This window comes from Limanda limanda, chromosome 13 (assembly GCF_963576545.1).
Source record: "Limanda limanda chromosome 13, fLimLim1.1, whole genome shotgun sequence".
Lineage (NCBI taxonomy): Eukaryota > Metazoa > Chordata > Actinopteri > Pleuronectiformes > Pleuronectidae > Limanda > Limanda limanda.
Genome location: NC_083648.1, coordinates 13,504,339 through 13,526,238, shown reverse-complemented (window position 1 = coordinate 13,526,238; position 21,900 = coordinate 13,504,339). Strand labels below are relative to the sequence as shown.

General features: G+C 42.6%; 1 protein-coding gene across 1 annotated transcript in view; it reads right to left on the bottom strand.

The window, feature by feature from the left end:
• Positions 1-5,326: 5,326 nt before the first annotated feature.
• Positions 5,327-21,900, bottom strand: part of eif2b3 (eukaryotic translation initiation factor 2B, subunit 3 gamma) — a 30,727-nt gene continuing 14,153 nt past the window's right edge. Inside the window, exons 6-12 of the mRNA XM_061084901.1 lie at positions 18,107-18,196; positions 15,723-15,859; positions 15,336-15,526; positions 14,963-15,025; positions 14,212-14,360; positions 10,531-10,634; positions 5,327-5,510 (exon numbers count right to left, since the gene is read on the bottom strand). Of these exons, the coding sequence (XP_060940884.1) occupies positions 5,458-5,510; positions 10,531-10,634; positions 14,212-14,360; positions 14,963-15,025; positions 15,336-15,526; positions 15,723-15,859; positions 18,107-18,196 (787 nt within the window). The 3' untranslated portion in view covers positions 5,327-5,457. The remainder of the gene's footprint in view (positions 5,511-10,530; positions 10,635-14,211; positions 14,361-14,962; positions 15,026-15,335; positions 15,527-15,722; positions 15,860-18,106; positions 18,197-21,900) is intronic.

Below are 21,900 nucleotides of genomic sequence, written 5' to 3'. Positions count from 1 at the left end.
TTAAATATACATACAAAAAAACAAAAAAATTCATGGTGCTTTTTCAGTCATAAAACATTTTCATGTTGGGTGTTTAATTGAAAGTTCACAAAGCCGTCTCACACGCTGTCGAGGGGGAAACACGCGAGACATTTCCAGCTTTACAAGTCTGTAATTACACAAGTTTCCAAGATATCAGTGCAAAAAAAAATAAAAAAGCTCAAAGTTGCCCGGTAGCAGGGAGACGCTTTCTGCACTGAGCACCTCTGTCAGTCTCTGAGGAGAGTCAGAGCTGCCACCCACAGTCTCACACAAGATTAATTATGATAATGCATTTCTTTACCCCTTTGTCACAGTAATGAATGGTTGCCTTTCTTGGGGGGAAAAACACACAGAGAGACACAGAAACACACTTTTCTTTAAGTCTTTGTTTGTGTGGTTGTAACAGAGGTATTGTCAGACGCAGCTCGCAGGTGGTAATGCAAACTCAGACCTGTAGCTTGAAAGAGGTTTGCGTGCATATGCATATATATGTACGCAGATCACGCCGAAATGGTGTGTAGCTCCGCACTATTGTGATCTGTTACAAATGATGAACAAGCTTATCAGATGAAAGACGTGGAGACGACACGCAGCTGTCGTCTTACACCCACACGTTATATTTGGTGTCACTTTGAGAACTGCACGAGGAAAACAGGATAACAAGAAAACAGGAAAACAGGAGAACAGGCTTCTTTTAATCATACAACTTACTTTAGTCATTTTTACATTTTCCTTTCAAATTCCAACTCAATTTTGAACCCTTCCTCCTGCTAAATTAATTACAATTAGCCTTGGTGTGAAATTGAGTGAGTACAACGTGATTTAAAGTGGCGGTGGAAAAAAATAAAACTTTTTGAAATAGCCGACCCTTTTGTAGTTGCAGCTCTGGTTGTTATAAACAGTGTAATGAATTCAATTAGAAAGAAAAGGTCACCTGAGGGTGTAAACGCAGGTCACGCTTGCTTCTTCCTGTCATTTTATTGCAAAAGCAATTTAAGACGAGATCCCAATCAGCCACCCAGTCAATGTTTAGATAATTAGCTGGGGGGCCTCCACAATGATCGACAGGGATATCTTGCAGTGGGGGTGTGTGTGTGTGTCTGTGTGTGTCTGTGTGTGAGGCATGTCACTGAGGTTGTTATCCCATACATGCAGATCTGTGTCTCCACTCTTTGTTGACCGAGCAACTGCAGAATCTCAGAGGCTTGTTAAAAAAGGCTGCGTGTGTGTGTATGTATTCAGACGTTTAAGTTAGTGATGGGGTGGTGTCAGTGTGTGTGTGTCTGTGTGTGTGTGTGTGTGTTTGGGGGTGGAGGCGTTGGTGGTGGCTGTGGAGGAAATTCATTTGTGGCCGGAGAACACAGAAGACAAATTGAGGAAGTGTTGTGCTAATGTGCAGGGGTCAGCAGCAAACACACACACAGGTTTTTCTGACTGCCTCTTGGGTGGCCTGCTCTCTGCCTCTCTCTCTCTCACTCGCTCACCCACGATCAGCCCCGAGGCCATGAAGCCACCCAGCTACTCAGCCGACCCCCTTCCCACCCACCTCCCCGACCCAGAGGCTGAAACTCCACCTTCACCTCGCCGTGCATCTGCGTGTGTCTGTGTGTCGTACATGTTTCTCCTCCGTCCACCGAGCACATCCATCTGAGGGTGTGTGCCCTTCTTTGTTAGCATATATTTAACGTGGCTTAAAAAGAAGGAGAGGAGCACATGCAGGCCAAACTTTGTGGTTGCACATGTTCTGCTCATAAAAAACTCTTGTTGGGTTGTTTCTTATAAGTCCACGTCTCTCACGTCGTCAATCAAAGTCGAGGAAGAGCAAAGCACGTCTTCGCCCCAATTTGATCAAACTTTCTCTGGATCCTCCACAGACTTTACTTTGGAACAGGACTTCACTAAAACGTCTTCATACTTCCAACCCAAACGATTGCCAGTCAGACACTTGGATCCCAGGATCATCCAGAGAAGCCTCAACATTCGTTTCGTGAATGACACATCGCAGCTCGTTTTTCAAAACTTCATGCAACGAGAGCTGAATTCCATTCGCTCCCTTTCGCATTCAGGTGTTGGCTGAAAACAGAGGCTCTTAAACTCAATTTGTTCACAGGAAATAAGTGGGAAAATATGTCTTTTGCGATTCGGGTGACCGTTCCCATTGAACTATCAACCAACCATCTAGTGGTATTTACAAAAGTGTGATTTAAAGGTAGAAGTGGAACACGATGGACAAACTACATCATGGTTACATCTCCACAAGTGTCACGTTGTACATTCATCTTGAACGAAAGAATCTAAGGTCCATCAGCTCCCAAACAAACTCATTTTGAAAATGTCACAGCAGATATGGAAAAACCTCCTCATACCTCTGCAGAGAAGGTTATGTTTTCATTACTGGTTTATGCTAAATCCAGAAGGGGAAGTTTGGGGTGTCAGTCAAGAAAGAAACAATTAACTTTTGGAGCTGAATTGATTCATAGGGCAGATACAATGCACTATACTTTTCTTGAAATCTTTGTGAATTTAAAAAGAATTTAAAGAAGAAAAAAGAAAGATCTGTCTCCCTATAAGGGACTGGTATCTGACTGTGTGCAAATTGGTGCAGCTTGTTGGAGTGTTTGACTGGTGGGCCTTGGTGGAGGTAAGTGCTTTCAAGTTATTAATAAGCTCAATTTAATCCTAAACAAATTTCATGGGCAAAGGTGGTGACAGCTAAAATGTTAACCAATGATAATTTGAGGATGAAACCTTCGTAATTGACCGATGACGTCTCTGGTGCGAGACAGATTTATTTGGGAAACATAGTTAGATCAAAATCTTCTGTAGAGAGGTCAGAAAATTCCACAAGGCGACAAAACCAAAGACCGACATTCTGATATATGATCTCTGGCTCGACACGGGATCTCTAGATCTGCAAAGCAAACATGCACATTTGTCTACGCATGTGTGCACCCACTCATGCGTGCATGCATTAACTCGCAGCGGTGTCAGACGGCACTGATTAGTTTGTGCGACAGTGGATTAACAACAGCCACACACAGGTAGATCTGCACATATGCGAGCGCGCACACACACACACACACACACACACATACAGAGCAGCAGCAAACAGACATATGTTCTGGAGGGGCGGGCTCAGCCATGGTGGCGTTGTATTGAGGGGACTCTGGGGTCTTTGTATAAATATACAAACCTTTACCCAAACACACCCGGCTGCCAGATCTCATCATGTGGTTTGAAGAGAGAGGTCAGAGTGTGAGACCGCGAAAAAGGTTAACATAGCCAAGACAAAGAGCGCAGAGAAGCTCAACTTTAACTTAGAAACTGTGGTTTTCATCTGATTTAACTCAAAAGTCAGGTTTACATTTTAGTCTCGAACCTTCGCTTGTCGTGAAGTGAAACGCCCACAGCAGGTTTCAACCCAGAGACGAAGACGGGTCGAATTACTGTGATTCCCTCATCCTGATTCAGATCTTAACGACTTTTGAAATGTGGATACATACATGACCATGTAGCACAGGGGTAAACACAGGCTGAGGTTATATTTGTTATATTTACAACTCAATCTGACTTCAATTTGTAACTGAAAGCTAAACATAGTAAGGAATGCAGATAATACAGTTACAAACGCATGGAAAAGTACTGAACTATAAAGTATTTCTGTCTGAGGTCTACCGCTATCGCCGGAGACGACAATTCTGTGGTGGAACCTAAAAGGACATTATTTTATCCTATTCCTTATTAGAAGTAAAATCTGTTATAATTTCTAAGCAGTTTAAAAACTGTTTTGAGTATACAACACCAAGCTGGCCGATTGGAATTTCAATATGTGACACGTCTAGACACAAGAACCTAAAGGCCAAACCACACGCCAGAAATTCGGTTGTGTTGGTCGGAGAACAAACAAACAAAGACATAGTTAAGCAAATTAAACTAACAATAACCCATATGTGCAATGTCATCTGTCAAACTGTGACTTTAGCACCCCACCACTAAGGATGTTTCCAAAATCTCTGTGAGGTTATCTCACAGACTTCCTTATTCTATTGTAATTTTTTGTACTGCATGTAAGGCCCTCTTCTATTAGTGCATTGCATTGTGGGGGAAATGTGCTAATCAACAGCACGCTCACAAGTCGACCGTGTTTAAAATGCAGACTGTCCGACTTGAGTTTGCTTCACACAAATTACTCAAAAACCTGCTTAAAACTAAGTTTAGAACTGGGACACAATGGATACAAGTCAGGACACTTCCTGCTCGGCCATCTTTGCTGAAATATAAATTGCTCCTCCAGTGATTTGATGAAAGACCTTTTGTTGAGAGATAGATGAAAACTACTACTAAACTAATTTGGCCCAGAAGAGAATCCTGATGAGTTCCTACAGTAGGCTGGGTCCTACATTTCCCACAAAGCAGCTCTATAAGATCTTTTGTCAAACCCTCATATCTGGGTAAATGCCCGGAAACCTTCAGGGTGAAAATCAACAGTATAACTGGGTCAACTTTATTAATAAATAATATTAATTATAGCCCAAAGCCACATTCGTGTTGGTGATTTCCTTTGGGTTTGACAGAATTACAAGCTGACAATATTTAAAGTACAGCTGAGAGAGATCATAATCTCTCTCTCATCTGCACACAGTTAGATCACATAATCAAGCCGTGAGAGACAAAGTCTGACTGAGTTGTGCGACGGCCACAGACACAACAGGAGACAGAGGACAGCAGATCACAGACACACACATGTGCACACAAAGCACCCCCACAGACATCCCCGGCCTCATCTCCTTCCTTCGTGACTAAGGAACTTCAAACATGTAATTTAAGAAATGCTCTGCCCAAAGAATGCAATAAATCTTGTGACAGCAAAGGCAGCAGAAAGGAGAAGGAAAAGAAAAAAAAAAGGGAAGAAAGGAGGAGAGTCAGGCTCGCTTCTTCCTCCGCTGTGTTCGTGTGCGAGGGTGGGGTGTCGGCGTTAACTGATACAGCATCAAGCTGGGTGGTCCGGGGCCTACACACATACACCATTTCTGTGTACAAATAAACTTAACCCCCCCCCCACACGCTATTGTGGTCACCCCTCCCACTGCTTCTTCTCGACATCTCTGGTCTTCACAGCTGCACAGTGTGCACGTGTAAACAGTCGTGCACATTCAGACATGTACGCGCCCACGCTCCTCCTCCTACAACAGGGTAAATAGTCCTTCTTTTAGGAGACAGTAACGATCAGGTAATTACTAGTGTGGTTAAATCATTACAAAGATCAGGAGGAGGTGAAGGGAGCAAAACACAACAAGCAAACGGATTCATGGGGTTTAGCAGACCTGATTTTATTTGAACACATTGTACAAAAAGGCCTAGAGGTGGAAGAGAGCGGAGAACAGTAAACAGGCTTCTGATTGGTCAGTCGGCCGGTTAATCAGTTCTCCTCTGGGTTTAGATCTCCATCAGCTGGTCCGTTCCGACGATGACCTCGTTAGTCCTCTCAGCTGAGGAGGACAAAGATATTCAGACAGAAAAGAAAACGTTATTAATCACTTCATCATCTTGGGGTTGTTTTCATTTACGATTGTCTGTAAGATAGCAGCATTAAACCAAAACTACAGGACGGAATTCCATGAAACTTGCAAGAATGCGACACAGGTTCCATTAAAGATCCCATTATAATTTGCGGCTCCGGATCAGGGGGAATTTGTCTTTCTCTTTTTTCAACATTTTCCATTATTTCTGAGAATATGATTCATGTATCTGCATTAGAAAAACCAGGCCTGCTTAGGAGACGTATACGTTGGAGTGATCCTAATCAAAATACAGATCTAGTGAATTTAAATGTGGTTTGTTAAGGGGACTGTTGGGCCTTGGCAGAGGTGTGCACTCTACTCTTCTAATTTTCATGTTAAACGTTTGATACCCTGTAGTCGTCTTCACTACACTTGCAGGCCTTGACATGCCTGATTTAAAATCCACGAGTTATTCTCTGAATCAATAAACATTTAGAAAAAGCCCCATCTCACAATGTCAACGAAAATGAAAAAAGAAAAACTAGTTCCTAGATCGGCCCCCTGATCTGGACCCAACCTCTCCCAACTCTCCAAAAAAAGTCATGGAAATTAGTCGAGTAATTGTTTGTGCAATCCTGCAACAAACACACAAACAAGGACAAAAACATGACCTCAAGTGGAAATAACAATGTGTGATTTAAAAAGTCCCTCAAGGACACATCATGTATTTTGTTTAGAAACACTGAAGGTAAACAGAACTCTGTTTAAAAGGAACATCCACGTGTTGAGCAAGTGTATCATGGTGTGCAAGATTTAGGAAATTAAAAGCTAGAAGACAAATACTCATCATGCTTGATCTGACAAAATGTGGACGTTGGTATTCAAAACGGTTGTTTGGCAGGAGACTGTCAACTCCTCGATGTTTCATCAAGTAAATCAACGGGGAAACTTTCAAAAAAAGTCTTTACTCTTTATTACTTTAATACCACACACATATTTTACTGCAGCAAAATGTATTTGCTGTAATGGAAAACCCATTAAGTTATTTCTGCGTATAACTTTTAATACCACAATGAACTGAATGGAAAACAAAGGTTGTCTGGGGGGCACAAATAAATGTATGTGCAATTTGTAGTTAATGGGCTATAACATGCATATCCCCTGTATGGTCCTTTCATTTATTTGAGATCACTCCCAGAATCTCCTGCGTGGTAGGAGTTAGGTCACTCTGACCGCTACCTGAACCTCACTGAAAGAAATAGATGGTGCTTGAAACCAAGTCTGCCAGCGTTTTCTCACTATCTTCCTCAACCCGAACCCGGTTCAGCATGAGGAGAGCAGCCGCCACTCCTCCCTCCATCCCTCCATCCCCGAGCACCAGGACCGATCCAAAGCAAACGGTGGAAGAGAGTAATGTTCCATCCACACGAGGCAAGCTTTAGTGTGAAGGAATCTGCTGCTCAGATTGGGTTTTCTCCGCTGAGAGTGTGTGTGTGTGTGTGTGTGTGTGTGTGTGTGTGTGTGTGTGTGTGTGTGTGTGTGTGTGTGTGTGTGTGTGTGTGTGTGTGTGTGTGTGTGTGTGTGTGTGTGTGTGTGTGTGTGTGTGTGTGTGTGTGTGTGTGTGTGTGTGTGTGTGTGTGTGTAGGGGAGGACAAATGGAGCATGGGACAGTAGGAGAGGGAAGGCGACGGAGTGACTGGAGAGAAAAGGGCAAGAAGTTACTCAGTTTGGGCGCTTTGATTTGTCCAAAACTAAAAGTCTTTGTCACAATGTTAACCACGTCCTGTAGAGAAAGGTGCACACACCCTGCAAACAACATGTCGTCCTATGCACTAGCATGGCATGACTTTTAGCAAGGTGTGATATTTAACAAGATTCAATGGTTCTTCTTTCCTAAGTTTGTCTTGTCTTTGCCATACTGGCCATACAGCAAAACTGTACAGGAGGCTATGTTGTATGAACCAGGAAAACAGTTGTATGGTGCTAATTGTGAGAATGCAAATGTCCATGAGTTGCTCCGACCCGTAGTTAAATGTCTAGAAAATGTCTGAGTGAACCCATATGAGATTAAAGCAGAAAAATTCAGAGCCAGTGAGTGGGCGTGTTGACATTTCTGACTTGTGATGGACGTAAAACTGAAACTAAACCCCCAAATTATCTATCCTTTCTTTTTCCTCTTCTTCTTCTTATTTATGCATGTTGCAACTGTAAAATAAAAACACCTGGACCTTTTTTTCAGACTTAGTGCCTTTGCCAATCATACGTATTTACAAATACAACTAAAAGACAGAAAATTGCCATTTGCTCATAAGAGACTTTTCCTGGAAACGAGTATTCTGTCCAAAAATAGATAAAAAATGACAGAGAGGCACTTTAATGTCACCAGGCTGCATCATAAGATCTGAGGACAGTTTCACCTTTGAGGCCGGAAACACGTCCATATATGATGCCTACTTTATAAATGCAAGCACGTGTGCATTTGCCAGAGCGGCGTCAGCGAAGGTGTGTGTCTTTTAAATATCAACACCTGACACACTTTAGTGTGTGTGTGTGTGTGTGTGTGTGTGTGTGTGTGTGTGTGTGTGCGTGTGCGTGAGCATGTGAGGCTGACAGTCAGGGTGGTCCTTTACTGCTAACAGCTTCAGCAGTGGAGTGGGTGTGTAATGTCTTTAGCAGCCTATGGTCAGTCAGTGAGACTGGTGTCAGAAGACAATGCTCTGCTTTTTCTTACAGTACAATATAAAGTCAAAGAGGAGAGTGGGTTTATAATTAGTTCAGTGTGTTTTAAGTTCAATAAACTGAGCTGATTTCATGACAAGGGCAGATTAACATGTATAAGTATATTAAGCTGTACAAGTGCACTTATAACCAAATATTATGAGAAACGAGGTCTGGTTTGTTTGGAATTTTCCAGTGCGAAATAGATGTTGATGTCCATGTATGTCTTAAATAGTGAGTGGGGCTTTTGAGTGCCATTCACTCATGTTGGTTGCTACAATGGATACAAACTAGCAGGTTTGCTAACTCATTTTCACACATTTGATCACACATCTGGTATTTTATACAACTGTCCCACTTTTTGGCTTCTGTTTGATTGCATTAATTGTTCCTCATGTGACTAAAACAAAGGTTGAAGTCGTAAATGTTCATAGGTTGAAACCAATAGAAGCTTTGTGTTATTTTCTATTGAAAATCACAGAACTTATCATGCGTGCTGGAGGTTTAAGTCCTTATCAGCGAGTGATTTAACTGGAAATTCCCTGTTACTGTTTGTTTCCCTGAAGAGGAGGAACCAAGAACTGGAGGTGTTGTACCTTGTTCCTCTCCTTCAGTGAAGATACGTTATACAAGTTAGATTTCGTTACATCCCCTCATTCCTCTATCGTCCCTCCTGATGTTTCTCCCAGTCTTAATCCACCTGACAAGTTTCTTAAGTGTATTCATGAGTGTAAATACCTTGGGATAAGATGTCATCTTTGAGGGGGTCCTAACATAATGGGAATGGAAATTACAAGATGCTATGTGCTAAATCTATTTTAGTATCTTCAAAATCTTAGGATTCCATGCTATGTTAAGAAAACTTGACTATAAACGGTAGAATCCCTTTAAAATAAAAACTAATAACGATATAAATATATTTTGAAATGACCAAATGAGAGAACAAAAAAAAATGTCTCTGTCTGACAACCAACAAGAGCCAGAGAGATTTACACTCCATTAGAGAAACAGAGGCTGTTCAACTTTTACTTTACTTTTGCGTGACTGAATTTTGGCTATACATTGTACGCAGAGCAATTATGCAACAAGGAGTCCAAGCTTCCAGGGTTCAATAACATAATGTGCTGCCTAGTGGGGAGTATCATGCCAAAAAAAGCTAAAGCCAGATTGGTTTTGTAGCAGTGATTGCTCGACACTGCATTCCTCTTCTGAGCTTCACGTGCGGTTGGGCCAACAGCAAAATGGTACATTAGATCAGTCTGTGCTGGTTTGAAGCGCGGACGACGGAGCGTTTGGTTCTCAAACCCGTCGAAACGCTGCTCGGTTCTAAAATGACACTGGCACCGGCGTCCTTTAGAAAAAGAGGTATTAGTGCTCCCAGTTGTTCACTCAATTAGGCTGCTCAGTCTGGTAGCTCAGCTCACTCTCTCTTTCTCTATATGTGCGCGTCTGTGTGCGCGCGCGTGTGGAGGACATGGCTGGAAGCTGCTGCTGTTGAATTCCGGGTGGTCCTGTTCTGGCCCTGCTCTCTAACCTCTCCATCAATGTGACACGCACGCACTCACACACACACACACAGGTTTATACTTCTATCTCAGTGAGGACACTCATTGACATAATACATTCCCTAGCCCCTTACCCTAACCTTAACCATCCAAACTAAATATCTAACTCTAACACTAACCTAAACCTGATTCCAACTCTAACCCTAAAACCAAGTCTTAACCCCGAAACAGCCCATTGAAAAAGGGAGGACCGGTCAAAATGTCCCCACTTTCCAAAAATGTCCTCACTAAGATACAAGTACAGAAACACACACACTGAGCTAGCTGCGGGGACAAGAGGATTAAGGAAATAAAATAATCTCTGACAAATCTATCACAGCGACTTCAGAATTAAGAAACTTTCATGGTTGGCAGATACCACACACATACATTAGCACCTTGTCTGAGTCGGGCCAGGGAGAGGGGTGGACAACCCACCAGCCACAACCAACCTGGACATTACAAACTTTAATAGACACTAAACGTCTTGTATGATGAGTGGTGTTATATCGGAAAGTGGTTGTTTTCTTTCCAGTCTGAGTTTTTGCTGCTGTATCATTTGTTCTCTTCGTCTTTTGAGGCTTAGTTTCCAGTTGATTGTGGGGATTAAAAACGTCCAACTCCATTTAAGGGCATAAAACGCTCAAGTGCAAGCACAGTTACAGAGGGAAGAAATGAAATACAATACAAGATCGAATGCTTGAGAGTTAGATGACTGTGTGTGTGTGTGTGTGTTTGTGCCTCACCCTCTGATTCGATCTGCTGTCCATTTCCAACCAGACAGTACTTGAGGTCTGCTCCTCGGCCAATGACGGCGTTACTGCAGATCACACTGCCCTGGATATTACACCTGAAAATCAAAACACACAAACCAATGAATGAATCCTGTTCTTGTTATGTGGCATCAAAACGCTATGTGGTTCCCAACTGGAGTGTATGAAGGCCTTAGTGAGTCCCAAGATTAATATGAGTGACCACAAACACATATAAGTTATTTCCCTTTTAAGGAACAGTAAATACTTTAACTGGTTTTAAAATCATTCAAATCAAACAGTGTTCAACTCACCAAAACTAACGTTTAGCTTTGGTTGAAAACTTTGTTGTCAGTCTTATGACATTTAGGAATAGAAGATTATAAAATATGTGCTAGATGCAGCTGTTATGAACTAAACAATATTATTTTGACGTGCCTTGAAGTGTAGGAGGTGCAGCCAGTGGCTAATCCTTCTGACCAAGTGATAGTTTGAGTAATTGAAGCTTAATATTTTGCTGGGATAGGTTTCGTAGTGTTGAACATTTTTCTGTTTGCTCTTCAGGCTACGCTTGAGATCCCAACATGCTTCATATTCAGATTTCTTCTTTGGAGCTTATGTACACACACACACACAAACAGGCACAGGCACACAGCTTAGCACGCTCATACTGGGAGCTGCCCAGTACAACCACAACCTTCCTCTGTTGGCTGAGAACCCTCTCCCTTCCACAGTTGTGGACTGAGGTCAATATGACAGTAGAGACATTCAGCGTCCTCCCACCTGCTTCGAAGACTCAGACATGTGCTTCATGACATTAGCATATATGTGCAGTGTATTAAAAAACCACGGCAGGCCATGCGCGGTGTGTGTGTTTGCATGTGAAGACATTGTTGGCCCCGTGCTGCAGTCCCACCTGAGCTACCAGTGCCAACCCACCATGCACACTCGCATTCAGCCAAACCATCACCATAAAAATTCTTGGAGGGGAGACACAGACAGTCTTGTGTGTCCTGCGTCGGCTAATCGTGCAGGGCATGTGTGTGTGAAGGTGTGTGTGGGTTGGAGAATGTATGTGTGTGTGTGTGTGTGTGTGAGAGTTTCAGAAGCTTGGGGAGCCCAGTGGAGAACACATGTTGATCTTGCCCAGGTTGTGACGCACACACACTTGGCCCTCTGCACCTCACACACAGACAGGTTTGTATCGGCCCGATCTATTCAGGTGGTTAGGCCTTAAGGGAGAAGGAGAAAGAAGTGTGTGTGTGAGCGTGCGTGTGTGCGTGCGTGTGTGTGTGCGTGTCGGTGACTACCCAGGAGGTGCTGGTGGTAGATGGTGATGGGAGATTACAAGATTCAGAGTTTTGTAACATTAGAGAGAGTGGGAGAGAGCGAGAGACCACCAAAGAAGCTTCAGAGCTGAAACACCGCTAATTACTAACACCAGGGCTCCTCCTTGCCATGACCCCCCCCCCCCCATCCTCCTTCCCTCTCCTACACTTACACTCACACACACACACACAAACGTCAACCCCCTCCTTCCGTGCCAACCCCCCCCCCCCCCCCCCCCCTCCCTGTAAAGTTGACCCCTACTATCCCCCTTCCCAAACACGCAGCGCTTTGTCAACAAGCTCTGGTCAGCTCCAAACAAAGAAGCCAGAAATGCTCGGGGTTTCTGCGACATGGCTGGGGTCTGCTAATCCCCTCATACTGGCTTTTTCTTTCCTTCTTTCTCCTTCCTTCTTATGTCCTCAAAGAAAGAAAAGAAAGAATTGCAATTTCTTTATTGCATGCTCGCTTGCTTGCTTTCCCCTCGCTTCTTTCTTCCCTTCCCCTGTCTCTCTTTATTCCTTCGTGCCTTTGTGCGTGCACCTACATGGGCATGATGAGGGTCCCCATGCTGGCTGGCTGGCTGGGGTCCCTGAAAGGCTTAAGAGGAGATGGGGAGAGAGACAGAAACCGAGAGGAGAGAGAGAGAGAGATGGCGTCGGGGCCTTGGCGCAAAGAAAAGAGGAGGAGTAAGACATTGAGATAAAAGACAAGGAGCCTGCGTACGAGTGCATTAAAGTCGCTTTCCACCTGAGCTTCTGGCTGAGAGACTGAGCAGATCAATCTACATGCTCATGCTACAGTAGCTTCTGGTGCTGCTCTCTGCACAAGTCCTCTTTTGTGGCTACAAAGCATTTTGACCACTGGAACTACTGGCTACAGTTGAGAGCAATCCTGATGTGCACCCCCCCCCCCCCCCCCTTCCGCCCAAGTTAAATCTTAACGTGGCAATTACAATATCTGTCTAAACCTGCATTGACCCTCTGAGTTTCCTCATTCATCAAAGTGGCAATTGAATGTATGTAATGTATCGACCAGGTTAAATAAGGTGATATTCACTCTAAGGCTTCATCTACATATCCCCATTTTCCTTTTCAGAATGTGTTATCTCTGCTATGGATTTGCTTGCCGTCCGCAGATGTCTGGAGTTTTACAGCCACTAAATCCAAAGTTTCGAAACGCTGCGCCAGGTCTCATTTTATTTTGAAACCTCCATGCCTGCGTTTTTGTCTGGACAGGCAAAAACAGAGATGTTTGGAAACTATGACACTCACAACCACTGGGTTAGGCTCTTTTCGGCCATGATGCAGCCTTCACTGATTCGCCAGGCTCTTATCACACGATCCCATTCCAGAAGAAAACTACCGGTCCAAGAAAATAAATCCCTGCTCTCACTTTTTCCCCAGAGGCTGCATTCTATTAAATGCCATTTAAATTGTATTTACTGATGTTTCTTATTTGGACCATATTCCCACTGCTGTATCACCGCAAATGTTCTTGTGGTGGATCTAATAAAGGAGCGTTCTTATTTAATTTCAGCTGAAAAAGGAAGAACTGAAACACATTCGCACAACTTTATCCTCGGCTAGTTTCTGTTGTAAATCGTGTCATTTTAAAACATTAGCTGGAAATAAGCAAGGAAGCAGTCACTGTGTTTGTTTTTTTTAACTTCATTTATTTTGGCATTTGATGAGCTGGTAGTGATGGAACTAATTTCGAAAAGCGTTGATCAAATAGTTCAGACTCTTGCTTGTGTGGATAACATCATTCAAACCCACATGGTACCTCAACAATTCCATAACCAGCGTGTTTGTTTGGAACTGGTCTCTGGCTGGTTGCACACCAATAGAAGCATTGTTAACTCAGCGATCCCTGTTTGACCCCATAGTGCTCAGAAAACAAAACCTGCTACACCTCCCATCAACAGACACACACATGCACAAGCATCCAACACACACACACAGGAAATGCATTGAATGGAGTTCTACACATACCAAAGCTTGTATTTATAAAAAAAACAAACAGTGTTGAAAGAAGCAGCAGTGTAAAAAGTTGTTTTGATTTTGGGGTTAGTGTGTAGGAGGTGTGTAAAGATGATTTAAAATACTCATTACAAGATTTTCCTGGCAATTAAAGATGATTTATTTAATTTGGAATCTTTTCTCACTAATCACCACTTTGTCGCCCACAGTAAACATGTACGAACTGAGCACCTACAAAAAGTACTCTAATTCCTAAACATGCCTCCGAGGGGAAACATTTTTTCAAGCTAAATTAATGTGTTCGCAACAGCACTTCAACGAGTGTTTGCACGATGTGTGTGCTTTTCTGGGACGTGTGTGTTCTCACCCTTCCTCGATGGTAACCCCGTGCATGATGATGGAGTTGGCGACTTTGACTTTCTCCTTTATAGTGGTGGAGTTGCCAATATTGGATCTCTTTATGGAGGTCTTATCTGCTACCTGGCACAGAGCTCCGATGATGCTGTCCGATCCCATCTGAGCAAACACAAACAGAATCATCACTTTGCATATATCCAACCAAGAATTTTTTTTATTTTAAAAAGCATCAATGTATCTGCATTCACGCCTGGCGTCCTTTTTAACCTCTGAAACAAAGAACTGCTGGCCCTGTATACGTTTAAAAACCTCTAGGGCCTCATTTTAGTCTGAATGAGCAGAAGTGGAGCAGCCACCTGCCTTCGCTTCCTGATTCACGACTCGACTACCAGCGGTGAAGGAAAAGCGTTTCTAACACCTAATTTCAGGAACAGTTCCACTTTGCCGTTAGTCAAAGAAATTACATCCCTGTTTATATTTTTCATTGTTTCTGTTTTTCGATATTTTTGCATCAGCTTTACATCACCACATGTATGCTCAGTGTACGTGAATGGTCATGTGACATGGATTTTCAGGTGTGCTAGTATCTTTTCTCTCTTAAAACTATTAATGTGGACATAGCCTTAAACAGAGATACATAGCAAATCCTAAACAGTGAATATCACGTGTCATTTAGATGCTGAGAGAATGAGGAAATCTAGAACAATAAGCAAAGTAACTAATTTTGAATAAATGTGATAATTGTGATATGTCATTCTTACCTGGCATTTCTCAGAAATTACAGCAGACGGATGAACTGCCGACTCCTCAAACAGTTTTGGGGCCTAGTAGGAAGAGGACAAGGGGGGGGAGACATGAGATAAAAACCAAAGGAATAAAGATTAAAGACTGAAAGATGGATTCATATTTCAACAATCTTTCTGGTGTAAATTGAACATTCAGTCGAGTATAAAACCCTCAAATAAAATTTAAAAAACAGGAGGTGGACAGAATAAGGAGTTTAATAATGATCAATAGTGAATCTTCATCGATAATTATGATCAGCAGCAAAAAAAAAGGTGAAAATTACATAAAAAGGAAGAAGAGAATTTAGGCAATAAAATGACAGCATATTTACTGATGCTGCTGACTCACCAGTCGGTTTGCCTCTATGTAAGCAGCCAGAGTGTTGACGCGGTAGCACAGGCTCTGGTCCGTGATGTGAACGTAGCAGCGCAGCTTTCCTCCGTGGTACGCCTCGCTCATGTCACCGTGATGGTCGTTCCAGCAGGAGCGCTCCTGGGCCAGCTGGAGGAGAGGCTCGTCCCGTGATGAGATCAGGAGCTCTGAACGATAAAGAGAAGTGGGGACAGCAGCGTTAGAAGTAGAAAAAGATGATGAGGACATGTTGCATGGGCAGAGTTTAGATGTTCTCCATATTGACGCTAATAAATAAGATCCACAGCTATTTTAAATGAGTAACAGCGATGTGGCGGTTCAGTGTTGTGTTTCCTGTGACGATTGGTCGGTGCGAACTCTGACCTTGGTTCGTAGAGGAGTCACTCATCTTCTGGCTCTGATCCTCTGAGTCATCTTTGATTTTGTGACTGTTGGTCGTTTTGGAAAATTGCTTCCGCACCAAATACGGTAGCAGCTCGCCGCGGATTGATGAGATGGACCTGCCGAAAAAAGAAAAGGAAGAAAAACATACTTCAATTCACTTTCTAATCATCAATGAGATGGAATTTGTTCATCACTGAGTGTACCAGGGGTGAGGCTGAATGAAACGTAAATGAACAGGCAAGAAAACAAGTTCATAAATAACTGAATAACTCGTCCAGTGAGCTACATTCTGAATTCACTGGGAGCTGCGCATCTGAAATTTAAAAAAAGAGCACTAGGATGATTTATGCATTAACCGTGACCTTGCATGGACTTGAATAAAACCTCTTGCTGTTCTCAATTCCTCCTATACTGGTAATGTCCTTGGCAAGTGGTCGGCTACCATTTGAGATATGTTTGACAAAGTCGTGCCAAAAAAAGCAATACATTTATTCATTTCATGCTGTTCCAAGGTCACTCACTGCTTTATGTTACATACACAGTGACACAGTGCACTACTGTGGTGGTGAGAGCCATTTACAAAGTGATATGATTCAAGATGAATGAGAGTTGACCGCTCATCAAGGGATCATTTAAATACCTCTGTATTTGTACTACGTATATGATCTTAAGATCAGGCAGTAACATTTACAGTTATTTAGCACTAGCAGACAGCAGTAACATTAAGTTATCATAACTGTCAGACATTTTCGCTTTCAAAAAAACTTCACAGTGATAATTAGCACCTCCGAAGTTGAATCATACTTTCAAGTCTGTGTGAACCTGGAGGTAATTTCCCCCCAAAATCTTTTTCCTCTTCTCCGCCCTGGGCTGTGCTCAGTGTCTCTCTCCACCAGCCCACACCCCCTCTCACTCGCCTTCTCTTACTTTCTTTTAAAAGGGAGATTAGAATTTCCATCTGAATGACAGGAGAAAAACAACAGTTACTCTGTCCATTTCTCTCCTCGAGCGAGAGCACGGAGGAGAAAGGAAGCGAGACAGAGGAGCCGTGAAAGGAAGTCCCAAGAAAAGAGCCAAAGAAAGAAATGAGTCATCTAACAAGGGAGATGATATATGGTGGCGGCAGAGGGTGCGTTAGTGATGTAATGATGTAAGATTTATATCTACATCTCTATGGCAATTCAAGTGTAACCCCCCCGCCTTACCCGGAAAAAAAAGGTGGCAAGTTAGTTATAGTTGTGGGATCTGTGTTTACAAACTTGGCGTAAGATTTATTTATGTGCGAACCAAAACTAGTATGATGAGGACTCACTTCTTTTAAAATGACTGTAATATAACTTAAGATTTCCACAAGCAAACTTTTACCCTGGCTCCCAAATTTCAATGCGGATCCTTGACAAAAACTGTTAGACTACACACCTCTGCAAAGACAGATAACAACACTTCTTTGGGATTTTTTGCTTCATGCTGTTAAGCTTTCAACTTCGTTCGTAGTACATCTGGATTCAGTCCTTATAAAAATTCCCCCTGAGCAGGTTGTAAACAGACTGAAATATCACTACAGAATCTGCAACGTCTTTCAAAGTGGCTGCATTGATGCGACAAAATTACTACAAGATAAACACGAAAGTGGCATTAAAATACAGTGCTGGGGTGATTTAACTGTGTGTCTTTGGCTCAGCGTGGAATTGAAGAGATCCTCGACTGACGCTTAAAGAGCTTCAAAATATTAGCTTGGGTTTTGTAGTGCAAATGTGACAGAAAAACTGCTATATAAGTACAATCTATTTGTGAGTTGATGAACGTCAGATGGAGGAAATTTTGATCCTAAAACTTTTACTTCCCATTTTGGTTTTACAAAGAGAGGTTCAAACAAAGTTGGCATGTCTACTTTCCACTGACCTCTGAGAAAGAGCCAATGAACTATTAATTAGCAAAACTGACACTAAAACCAAGTTAAATAATGAGGAGATGTCATTCCACACATCCAGAAAACCATTATGTCATCACTAATACCAGTTCTTAGTGGGAGAGATTCAATACATGACATCAGAGGTTATTTCCAGATTATAGGGGTATAGAGTCTGTGCAGCTACATAGGGCTCCACTTGACACTGCTTCACTTCAGAGGCTAAAGGCCTAACAGCCTGCCTCAGTGGCACATAGTAAAACAAATTAACACCTCACTAGAATACCCTGCTAACAGGACCGTTCAAAGCCTGACACACCAAGTTACCATGTTTAGCACTTAGTGCAGATTAAGCAGCACATGTGAGTTTGTGTCGACCTGTGCGGGTGTATGTGTGCACTTAAACCGGTCCCTTTTCAAATTGTTTCAAAAAGAAATTAGCGAAGGAACTCACTTGTTTTCTGTGAGGAAGTCCACCACCGCTTTCTTCAGACAGTAGAGGTGAGCGTCCACGAGGCCCGTTTTGATGTGCATCCTGGGATGTCTGCAGGTAAAAGAGATGGAGGCAGAAAGTGATGTTATAGAAATATCTTCCCTTTATAAACGCACACAGAATTACAGTAAGATTTGCATTCATTAGATTATATATTTCTCTGTTGATGTTGACTTCTAACATGAAAGGAGGCGGCAGGCATGAAGAAGACAACGACGAAGATGTCTTGGAGTTTTGGAGATACAGGACGATGCCGGTGACAAAAACATATGATCTCAGCAGCAGGATTTCTGTGTTATGTTCCACCTCCTGCATGTTGCACCAACCCTTTCCTGAACGATCTGGAGATTTCTGTGTTGTTGTGAACGTGTCTGACCTGAGATTCTCCAGCTGCGTTCTTCCTATGCTAATGGCACTCTGGGAAAAATCCAGACCCTGTCAAGGATTTTTTTTGAGCGTATGCCTTAAAAAGGGTTAACAAGATTATACAGAAAGATTTTTTATTGACTGAAGGATAAATCAGAATGTGCATCTGACAAAACATTTAACCTTGGCTACTTGAAGGACAATTTGCTTCGATTCTTTTCATCGTTTGCTGTTTTTGTGTATTATGTTTGTTTCTCATTAAATGAGCCTCCTTCCAATGTAAACCTCCTCTTTCCACATAAACAGGAACATTTGATGAAAACCAGACACCGCCATAGGCTTACATAAAAGTCAGAGCACGGTGACATCTGTCTATTGTCGTCTGTCAGCCACCGTAGATGTCGTCCCGCAGAGCTGCTGCCGGTGAGACAGGTTTATGTTGGGTGGAGGGCCACATGCACACAGACACACACTCATCCATCCAAGCATTCACTAGTTCACCCATGTATTCACACATCAACACATAGTTTGAGTTTGAATATGTGACATTTACGAAGCGAGACCAAAAGAAAACCATTTCATCCTTCAGGGTGCAATAAACAGATCCACAGTCACCCCTTCATCCTCTATGACTACCTATCCTCCTCTTCCTCTGGCCCTTTCAATCAGTACATCATAAAAACTACAGGGAGCATTGTTCGTGAAAGGACCAAACCAGAGCTTTTACATGTTTTAGCCCATTTACTACAAATCACACACACCTTCTATGTTTTCAAAGCACGCTGTAGTGATTTAGAATTTTTGAGTTGTAAAAGGGGAATGAGTTGAAAAGTCTGTGTCTCATTACCACAAAACAATAATGAAACTTTGACAAAAATTAAAAGCAGACATGGCGCTCACTGTTCACAGTGATGCTGAGAGCTGAGCAGATTGATTTATTATTCCACATTAAAATGAATAGAAACTAAATACTGGCTGGAAAACAAAGTCTGAACTGAAAAGTACAGACAATATGGGCTGGTACAGACAAAATTTGCAGGTAAACAAAGGTTTTTAAAGCACAATTCAATCCACTCAAAAGAGACACTTGACTCCTTTCACACTGGTAGCAGTGGATTTTGACTGTCTGTATTATTTCTGTCATGTGTTCGTCATGTTTGACGAACACATGACAGTTTGTCAGTGATTTCGCGCTGAATTGAAGAATGGGTATTTTTGGTTTCATAAATTTTCCCCCATCTGTACTAACACATTGACGCATTACCGAAACACTTGTGGCGCAAACGGGTTTCTCTGGTTATCCTCCTATCCGGTTTCATCATCAGGGAATCCCTAACGAGAACAGTCTGGACTGTGAAGGGATGGCAGTGCCAGACGACATTCCATGAGAGAACAGAGCGGCAGAGACGGAGCATACGCCTGCATGATTGAGTACAAGAGTTCGATTTTATTTGTATAGCGCCAAATCGTAATATACACCATCTCAAGGCACTTTACATTGTAAGGTCGAGACCCATGTGAAGATAGTTACATGGTTAGACCAAAGACTCAAAAGCAATTCTTTGTGACTCGCCTTTTCTTCTAGTGGCCACGATAAGCCAGTGGACTCACATATGTCCTGATGGAAGAAGACTTCCCCTGAGGGTTTACTGTGCATGAAGGGAGGTCTGACAAAAAAAAATCGAATTGACACCACCTCTATCTCCACTCACACATTAGCGGCTTGCCTGCGGCTCGGATTCTGCTCTTTAAAATTCAGTAAAGCTTCTACTTGCACAACAAAGGCCTGAAGTTCTTCTTTAGCACCTCTTAACGCGTGAATTGAAATTAGCAATAATTCATGAATATCAAATTTAACATATGCAAGGATCAAGGGTGTGATGTTGTTATTGGCATGAGGCCGAATTAATTAGTGACGATACACCTGGATTTGAGCATCGGAGCTTCAAAAGATGTTTTTCAAATGTTTCCTCTTGCTTTACGTCACTCACTTCCTTCCTCTCTTTCTCAACAAAAACTCTTTTCTACAGTTTTCCACATTTCTCCTTTTCCGCTCCTCTGAACTCCCTCTCTCCACCAGGCAGCAGGATAACGAGAGTGACTGAGGAGGATTGCTTGGTCACAAATATTTTACAACCAGATGCTGGAAGTCATAAATCAAACGGTGTGTGTGTTCATCTGCGTTAAGGTATTTTATTCAAAAGCAAAAAAACACATGTGCCTGCACACACACATGGACACACTCTGCGGGTGTTTGTCTAATGTATTTATTCACACAACATTTCCCAGGTGTGTGCCTGTGTGCGGGTATTGCCGGCTTAAAGCGGAATTTATGGGAACACCCAGCATGTGACATCACTGCTTGGCATCTGCAAGTGAGACAGGAGTGAGTGAGGGAGTGAGTGAGTGAGGGAGTGAGTGAGTGAGGGGAGAGAGTGAGTGGATAGGAGTGTGTAAAAACAGGTGTCCCTGTAATTTGCGTCTAAAAGTCTTTATCTTATTTGTTGAAACTGTTTTTGTTGGGGCCCACGTAAGACTGATAAGCCGTTTTCCGAAACATGACTTGTGGTTAGAATCCAGATAATTGTCTACGTAGTTTACCTGCAGTTTGCCTTTCACACATGCACAACACAGCAGAGGGGGGTTCTCTGCACAGAAGCGTTCACAACAGCAACAAATCCTCAACACGATGCGGGCGAGAGGTGGAACAGCCGGGTGCAGCAGACAGAGGCAGGAAATCACGTATTAACTCCGCCTCGTTAGAAGCATCATCAACCCCCCCACTTGCTAGCCTTTAATCCAACAGGGATCCCCTGATGTGTTCACATCGACTTCTCCTGGATTTCTAAGGATATTATCCTAGGGGCCCAGGCGGAGAAGGTCCAGGGGGTGCAGTGTATCAGTTGCATTTCGGTGCAAGTGTAGCCGGCTCTAGCTACAAGAACCTGTGGATAATCACCTGCCACTTGTCCAAGGACAATGAGGATGTATCCAGGTGCATGTGTTGTTAGTACACATGCTGCTAATGAGCCATATTACATGTCCCATACATTATAATGTCACATTATCTCCAGAATCAGGACTGCAACTGACAAATATTTACTTCAGGGATTAATTCTACTCAGTAGAGCTCATACCACCGCCAATTTAATCAAGTTTCAAATTTAAATCTTACACACAACGACATGAGTTCTATAAATAAATCCGCGCCCTGATCCAGATCTGTTCCAATATTTAATGGCCCCAACACATAGTACACACTGCCACCACGCTGTGGGGTAATCCATTCAGTTGTGTTTGTGTAATCTCGCTTTAAAAAAAAAAAATAGATAAATAAATAAACAAATGGCTATAGGTACATGCCGTTTCAAATATTAAAACCTGATCAA